Below are 7,531 nucleotides of genomic sequence, written 5' to 3'. Positions count from 1 at the left end.
AGCGACACACACACATGCGAATACAGTTTTCTACAGTATGGCAACAGTACAAGTTAGTGAGGCTGAAAAAGTGTACATCTTACACGGTATACGGGTGAGTTTTTAACAGCTTTACATCAGACTTCTACCACTGTAAGTTAAGAAATTAGGATAAACGCCATGACAGTTATTCGTGCACTCTAACGGCAGAAATTAAGCTAGCTGTGTTAGCATGAGCTACATCTGAGACTGCAGTGTTTGTTGATATGTTGGTTCTTGTCGTCAGGATGACTTACGGGTGGACGGGAGAGGCTGTGAGGACTACAGACACATGGAAATAGAGACTGATGTGGTGTCCAACACAGACGGCTCAGCCAAAGTCACACTGGTAATGAAACATTACTGAACTTAATGTTGAAGCAGAGCTCCTGCATGTTGGCTTCATCAAAGAAGATGCTGTGAAACTTGTAATTTGTGCGCCCTCAGTCAACCTGACCACTCCTACTCAGTAGTTATATCAGAGCCCAGCTGATGTGTACTGTCTTATTTATTATATATATTTGTTATGATCTGTTTTGTCTCTGTTTCAGGGGCACACAGTGGTTCTAGTCGGGATTAAGACTGAAATTGGGAAACCAAGGCCCATGTTGCCAGATGAAGGCTACTTGGAGTTCTTTGTTGATTGGTAAGTATGATTCATATTGACTTTAAAAAATTAGACTTATATATTTGTTATTTTTTATAGATTAATCACCAAATCAGTTACAAATGCACTCTACCTAACCATGTGTATGCTTTTTTTTAATGATAAACTAAATTAAACGTGCTTTATCAATAACAACAACCTGGCATGCGCAGTGTCCAAAACCATTATGGACAGCAGGGTACGGTGCATGTGTATCTATCTCTCCTTACATTTGCATGAGACCGTGCAGAACCAAATATCTGAAAGCTTCCCTTTTATGATCAGTTGTATGTAAATGTTTTTAACTGCATAAATACTTCAGGCAGTCAAAGTTTATCCAAAAAGTAGCGGTGCGTTATGATTACATAGGACATCCAGGTTTCTACATGTTTGTAAGCGTTCAGATTTGAAAGCAAATTTCAATGCAATCATTGTACCAAGATTTCATTTTGTGAATTAATTCAAATGTTCAAGTGTCCCAGACAAAGATTTTATGAGAACCAACTGCAATGATGTTTATGGTGAGTGTTTTGGTGGATGCCTTGCCACTAGGCGGTAGTGTTGTATCATCTCTGAGATGCATCTCCAACACTTCCCAGTGATTGCGGATAGTAAGAATGATCACATGTTGATTCGCTTGTTTTCTCCTTCCGTCACTAGTTCGGCCAATGCGACCCCCGAGTTTGAGGGCAGAGGAGGCGAGGAGCTTGGGACGGAGCTGAGCAACACTCTCTACAAAGTGTTTAACAACAAACACAGTGTGGACCTGAAGAGCCTCTGCATCAGTGCGGGAGAACACTGCTGGGTCCTCTATGTGGACGTGTTGGTGAGTGGCAGCATTCGATAATGTGTGTGTTCTGTAACACGGTGCCCACAAAGGTAAAATATCACGCTGATTCTGTTCCCACAGCTCCTGCAGTGTGACGGAAACCTGTACGACGCCATCTCAGTAGCTATAAAGGCAGCTCTCTTCAACACAAAGTGAGTGACGTGTTTGTTTGCACCAAGAAAAAATCTTATTCAGTGAAGCTCAAGCTTACAGTCTCCTATCACCTCAACAACAGAATTCCTAGAGTGCACATATCAACTGATGAGGAAGGAGGGAAGGAAATCGAGCTGTCAGACGACCCGTATGATTGTATGAGACTCAACGTAGAAAACATGCCTTGTATAGTGACGTTGTGCAAGGTAAGCTTGCATTTTAAAGCTCATTGAAACACAAACAGTGAAATATAAACAGCTCTTGGCTCCCCTGACACCGCACGTTGTACTGCAGGTGGGACACCGGCACGTAGTGGACGCAACTCTGCAGGAGAAGGCCTGCTCTGTGGCCAGCCTCATCATCGCTGTCACGCACAAGGGCACCGTCACCTGCGCGAGGAAGGTGGGCGGAGGCAGCCTGGATCCAGAGAGCATCTTCGAAATGACAGAGGTGAGTCCAGGCCTCCTGCTCCGGCCATCTGGCCTCCTCTCACCTCAGATGAAGCATTAGCATTATGTGGTGTTACTTTATCTTTTATTTATAATTTGCCCTGGCAAAAAACGGAGCAGCCATGGAGCTAATAATCAGGGCCTCATTATTAATTGCCACAGACACAAAAGAATATTCTTTTTGAATGGATAAAAAAAAAACAGACTAACATAAACTAAACTAAAGTCTGGTAGTTAGTAGAAAAGTACTAAAGTATCTTGTTGTCTCCAGGCAGGTAAACGGGTCGGGAGGGCTCTTCATGCTCCGCTCATGAAGCTGCTGCAGCAGGAGGAGAGTTTGGGAAAGACGCGACAGAAAGTGGGCTTCCTTGGTTAAGATGTCAACAGATTGTATGTACATGTACACAAAATTTTCTAATAAAACCTTTAATTTGTACAGCCTTCTTGTCCTGTTGTTTATTGGTGTTACTTCTTAAATATGCAAGAACTGATTTAGATAATCCTTAAGCATGTTTTTGAAGCTGAAATCTTCACTGTTGCTGCTACACTTAAAATTTGAGCGCTAAACCCATCTGACGTGTGTGCACATGCTCAACCACACATCAAGGGTGAGAATAATATTAATGAATGATAATGCGCCTTTCCATCGGTATGGGGTTGAGTAGATGGTGCCTGAATTTTCATTTTTGGGTGACCTTTTCCTTTAAGACTGATTAATGTGATTATTAAAAGCTATCGGTCTGTCCACAATATCAGAGTCTGTGGTAAAGATCCTGTACTCTTGAAGTTAAGTTACAAAAGTTACTATGGATTGTGTTTCATATCCACGTCCAGAATGAATGATCCTTTCTATACTTTACCTTTCATCAAGTGTCCTGGAGCTTCCGTTCAAAACTCGACAAGCATGAGTTCAGAGCTGCACAGGAAAGTCCCGTCGCTCTGCATCCTTTTGTGTGTGTGCCACGTGTCAGTCGTGGTTTGTGTAAAATGGAAGTCTTACAGAAAGTCCAGATGTGACTCTGGATCATTTCCACCCTCAGGCTGTTGTGCTGTGTGTAGGCTGAGAGCATGCAGGTCCAAAACAAACTCCCGCATACGTATCGAGCTCGAACTGAAGATTTTCAAACGAAAGATATAAAACGAAACAAGTAACTCAAAACTTCATGAGAGATTTTTTGATTGCAGTGTCTGACAGCTGCCAGGAACACCTGGAAATATTTACGTTTTTTCCAAATTAAGACTTCCAAGATACCTTTTGGCCAACTTTTAGGAAAGAAAGTCTCTTTCTTTCAAGTTGAAACTTGAGTTTTGAGCCAAGAAGAGAAGAAGAACTAACTTCATTTAGGCATTTATGCAACAGATGAGTCAGTGTTTGTTTATTACTCTTTCATGAAAGCTCGTAAGTGCCTCACACCGACTCGTCCTGCCAGTCTCCACCTGCTTTCTAGTCCTGGCTCTGGTCAGAACTGGCCCTCCACATGAAGTCGGTCTGAAGCCAGACGCACAGAAACTCCTGAGGTCGGACTGTTATTCCTGCAAATGGCTTCAGTGTTTTTCCCTGTTTGGGAGATGAGAGGGAGGGTGTGAGGAGGAAGAAGAGGAGAGAGAGAGAGAGAGAGAGAGAGAGAGGAGGGGGGAGATAAATTGCAAGCGTCCACGTTGGAGCAGCCTCATTCAACAGGTCCAACCATGGAGTTCAGAGGAGCGTGTGTTCTGCTGGGAGTCCTGCTGCTGGTCAACTGCTCGCTTCAGCAGACCCCAGTGAAGCGGAAGCCGGTGAAAAAAGGTAGAAAACAACAAAATGTGGAAGGAATTCAAATGATGTGAATGTTGTGTTTCTGTTATGAACTGTTTCACATATCTCAAATCAGTTTTTCTTGTTTTACATTAATCCTTTGCTCAAATATCTGACTCACCCACTTCGACTTTCCTCCTGTCTTTGGTGACTCAGATACATCTAAGGATGCTGCTGTCGAGCAGCTTCAGAAGCAGATCGACGATATCGTCCAGGAGCTCAACTTACTGAAGGAACAGCAAGCCCTGCAGACAGGTGAGCCAGACATGTGCATTGTTATGTAATCTCGTGGCCCTGGCTTGCAGAGGGACATTTTGTCAAAATCTATTGCTAATTTTCATAATGATAATAATAATAACCTTTAATGATAACTCTTTATATTATGGCTCTTGTAATAATCATTACTTAATAGGTAATAAGACCTTTTCTAATTCCATATAAGAGGCTTATGAACATTATTATGTGTTGCGAAGACTTTTCAAATCATCACAGACACATTTATTGTTGGATTACAAGAAATTTATAAGCAACTTGTCAAGCTTAATAAGGCTTTGTTCTCACTTTAGATCAGATTGCTTCAAACAGCACAACTAACTGATGATAAGTGCATATTGTGATGCCAGTAAATGTATAACTAAGTACGTATTAATCTTATAAAAGCAGCAGCAATGCTTAGTTAAGGTGTAACAATTAAATAATAGGTAAGTAAACCAAATTTAAATGTGTTTTTTTAATGCTATTATTAACAATGATTAATCAACACAGGATAATGTTATCATGCAGCAGATTTGTACGGGCTTATTACACGCACATTAAAGGAACAGTTCAAACCAAAAATGCAAATTCAGTCATCACCCTCTCACCCCCACGCTGGTGGAAAGTCAGGTGGAGTTTCACAGTCCAGAAAAACATTCCTGGAGCTTCACAGATAAACAGTGTTGCAGCAATTAAAGTAGATGGAGACTTTTTTTTTAAATGTAAGAAAACATAAAATGGCTCCATAAAGCCTGCATGGCAAGTCTCTGGAACCCCCGGCAACCCAAATTGGTTGGAAAAGACATTATTTATACCCTCTTTTTTCAGCTGACAATAGAGGTGTTAGCATGCACCCCCGTCCACGATGCATTAAGGGTGTGAATAAAGTATTTTCAAAAACATCTGTTTTTTCCCCCGTCTCATTCGGTTGTGTAGGAGAAAGCTGTGATGCTGTTTTGCTGTGAAGCTCCAGAAATGTTTTGTGGATTGCAAACCTTCACCCGACTCTGCACGGAGGCGACTAGATAACGACTAAATTTACATTTTTGGGTGAGCGGTTAATTTTAATGTAAAGCATTACCTTTACTTGTCAAAGTGTAAATTAAAAAACTGACACAAATCTTACCAAAGCCACTGGATATAAATTAGTCTTAAAAAATGACTTCTACAACTGAGGTGCACAGAAAGCAACAGCCCGGTTTATATTGTGCTCTCGAGTTGATACGCAGAAAACCATGTGGAGGGTCAACAGGAGTCCAGTATTATCATTTTTTCCCCTGAGGCCCCAGAATAAGTTAATCCGGCCCTGGAAAGAAAAATTCTACCTGCTGAAGTGTCCTTGAGCAAGATGAACTGCGTCCATGTGGCTGAACCTACTTAACAATCACCTGTGGAGGTAGACAAGCAGCCATTAAGATCATGTTCATAATTAAGACAAAGCCTGTCACTGAGTAAACGTATTGATAGTGTGACAGGAGCTGTTCGAGGCACCCAGTCTGTACTAAAGTTGGAGTCAACAGTCTGAGGTGCGTCTCTGTTACATATAAACACAGATGGGATGCATGTGTCGTCTTTGAAAGTGCGCGCTTTAATCTGGACAACACGTGTCCCGTGCACTTCTGAACCCCTGTTCAGAACACTAAATTACATCCAGTTGTTCCTGTAAATCCAGAAATATCTTCAGTACAGAAAAAAGCTGTTTTTCTAATGTTGCTCATTATGGCTGAGCCTGTTGTGCTGAAAACACCACAGAAGTGCTTTTATTCACATTTTAAATATATCCATATGACACAAATGGAAGATGACACTGAATCCCTGATTATCTAACCATCCGCCCCCTGGTTTTATTCTCTCCTCAGTCTGTCTGAAAGGCGAAAAGATCCACGGAAAGTGTTACTTGGCTGACCCCCTGAGAAAACGCTATCACACTGCCAGTGAGGACTGTAACAACCTGGGCGGTGTCCTCGGCGCGCCCACGTCCAGCGACGAGAACGACCAGCTCAGAGACTACATCCGCCGGAGCATCGGCCCGGATGAGCAGGTCTGGCTGGGCGTCAACGACATGATGACCGAGGGCGTCTGGGTGGACCAGACCGGCTCCAGCATCACATACAAAAACTGGGAGCGTCCCCAGCCGGACGGCGGGCAGTCCCAGAACTGCGCGGCCCTGTCCGGGGCCGCCCGCGGGAAGTGGTTCGACGAGAACTGTCGTGATGAGAAGCCGTCTGTCTGCCAGTTCAACATTGTTTGATTTAACTCATCATAGACTGCGCACGATTATAGCTGCTTTCACTGCTGCGACGCCCCCCTCGCCTGCTATCCTTAAAGGAGATTTAATCCAGTGGCTCTCATCTGGTTTTGGACTAAATTCTGATCTAGAAGTCAGTCAGTTGCATGTGACAGTGGTATATAAAGCTGTTATTTTTTGCCTAAATGGATTTGGTGATATGTCATTTGCAGCATTCCTTGTGGTTACAAGAAAAAAACAGTTCAGTTCAGTTTAGGACAAACAAGAGATTGTGGGAGATTATCTCCGCCAAAGGAATCGGTGATTTCTGCCTCCATTTGAAGGATTTCTAAAAAAAATATATGGATGTTCATATTTAGAAACACCAGTATCCCTGCAACCAAAGGTGTGTGTATGCGTCGGTGCTGGCACCTTTAACAAATTATTTTTTTATTTTTTTTTTAAAAAATGGGTATAACTTCCATGACTCACAGCTTGAGAGCCACTGGTTTAAATGTCACTACTGTATTATTACGACAAGACTCTCATCGAGCCAGAATTATAATTATTGCATTAATCCTGAATAAATGACTCAATCAGCACGCACATTCTTAAAAGTTATTAATTCAGTTTGCTAGTCTCTAGTCTCCTTTAATGTCTAGCCTGATGTAACCTTAAAATCACCATCAATAAACTATGGAAAATTACTCGTCTATTGTCATTTCTTAAAGGAAAACTTTTTGGGAAATACTACAGTACAGGTATTGTGTTGGATGAGGAGATTAAAACACCTCATGTGAAAGAGTGGTGTCGACCTTCTCATCAAAAGCTTGGCAAGAAAGCGTACACATGGAGGTAAAGTGCTTTTCCCCAGAAATGTCAAACACTGCTCCAAAAAGGCAGAAACGCAGACTTTATTTGAATTCAGCACCTACATCTGAGAGAAATGTGGCGCAGCTACGTAAACCTGGCTCCTACGTTTGTTTTTTTCCAGTAAAAACCTTTCCATGGTAAACACTGACTGGCTTCTGCTCCCACACCCTCCTCCTTCACACTGTTTTCCATGGCCAGAGTTCCTGTGGTTGAAATTGTTTTCACCATCCAGAAAGCACAAGAGGACTGTCTCAGCAGGACAGGGGGAAAAAAAATAGGTGCGACG

The 7,531-nt window shown here is 42.3% G+C and overlaps 2 protein-coding genes and 1 long non-coding RNA gene across 3 annotated transcripts; 2 read left to right on the top strand and 1 right to left on the bottom strand.

Moving 5' to 3' along the window:
* The first annotated feature begins 37 nt into the window (after positions 1-37).
* On the top strand, positions 38-2,536 carry exosc7 (exosome component 7). The gene is made up of 8 exons (XM_037093230.1): positions 38-94; positions 266-367; positions 570-664; positions 1,325-1,490; positions 1,575-1,645; positions 1,729-1,852; positions 1,941-2,096; positions 2,367-2,536. Exons 1-8 carry the CDS (start codon positions 38-40, stop codon positions 2,469-2,471), a joined length of 876 nt encoding a protein of 291 aa, XP_036949125.1. The 3' UTR covers positions 2,472-2,536.
* A 1,169-nt stretch (positions 2,537-3,705) lies between these two features.
* LOC119016536 lies at positions 3,706-6,229 on the bottom strand. The gene is made up of 4 exons (XR_005074185.1): positions 6,097-6,229; positions 5,471-5,533; positions 4,012-4,135; positions 3,706-3,841 (listed from the first exon to the last, which is right to left on the bottom strand). It is a non-coding gene; the product is annotated as an uncharacterized LOC119016536 (long non-coding RNA).
* clec3bb (C-type lectin domain family 3, member Bb) lies at positions 3,778-7,079 on the top strand. Its single transcript, XM_037092416.1, has 3 exons — positions 3,778-3,881; positions 4,047-4,145; positions 6,005-7,079. Exons 1-3 carry the CDS (start codon positions 3,785-3,787, stop codon positions 6,394-6,396), a joined length of 588 nt encoding a protein of 195 aa, XP_036948311.1. The 5' UTR covers positions 3,778-3,784; the 3' UTR covers positions 6,397-7,079.
* The last annotated feature ends 452 nt before the right edge of the window (positions 7,080-7,531 follow it).

The sequence above is a fragment of the Acanthopagrus latus genome, chromosome 3, assembly GCF_904848185.1.
Source record: "Acanthopagrus latus isolate v.2019 chromosome 3, fAcaLat1.1, whole genome shotgun sequence".
In the NCBI taxonomy this organism is placed as follows: Eukaryota; Metazoa; Chordata; class Actinopteri; order Spariformes; family Sparidae; genus Acanthopagrus; species Acanthopagrus latus.
Note: the sequence above shows the minus strand (reverse complement) of the source record. Positions and strands in the feature narration are given on the sequence as shown.

What these genes read in the sequence shown, in the direction of transcription:
- exosc7 (XM_037093230.1), top strand. Translation starts at nt 38, where the DNA reads ATGGCAACAGTACAAGTTAGTGAGGCTGAAAAAGTGTACATCTTACAC. An exon ending in ACATCTTACACGGTATACGG is followed by an intron (nt 95 to 265) that starts GTGAGTTTTTAA and finishes TCTTGTCGTCAG; the next exon opens with GATGACTTACGGGTGGACGG. An exon ending in TCCTCTATGTGGACGTGTTG is followed by an intron (nt 1,491 to 1,574) that starts GTGAGTGGCAGC and finishes CTGTTCCCACAG; the next exon opens with CTCCTGCAGTGTGACGGAAA.
- clec3bb (XM_037092416.1), top strand. Translation starts at nt 3,785, where the DNA reads ATGGAGTTCAGAGGAGCGTGTGTTCTGCTGGGAGTCCTGCTGCTGGTC. An exon ending in GCGGAAGCCGGTGAAAAAAG is followed by an intron (nt 3,882 to 4,046) that starts GTAGAAAACAAC and finishes TTGGTGACTCAG; the next exon opens with ATACATCTAAGGATGCTGCT. An exon ending in ACAGCAAGCCCTGCAGACAG is followed by an intron (nt 4,146 to 6,004) that starts GTGAGCCAGACA and finishes TTCTCTCCTCAG; the next exon opens with TCTGTCTGAAAGGCGAAAAG.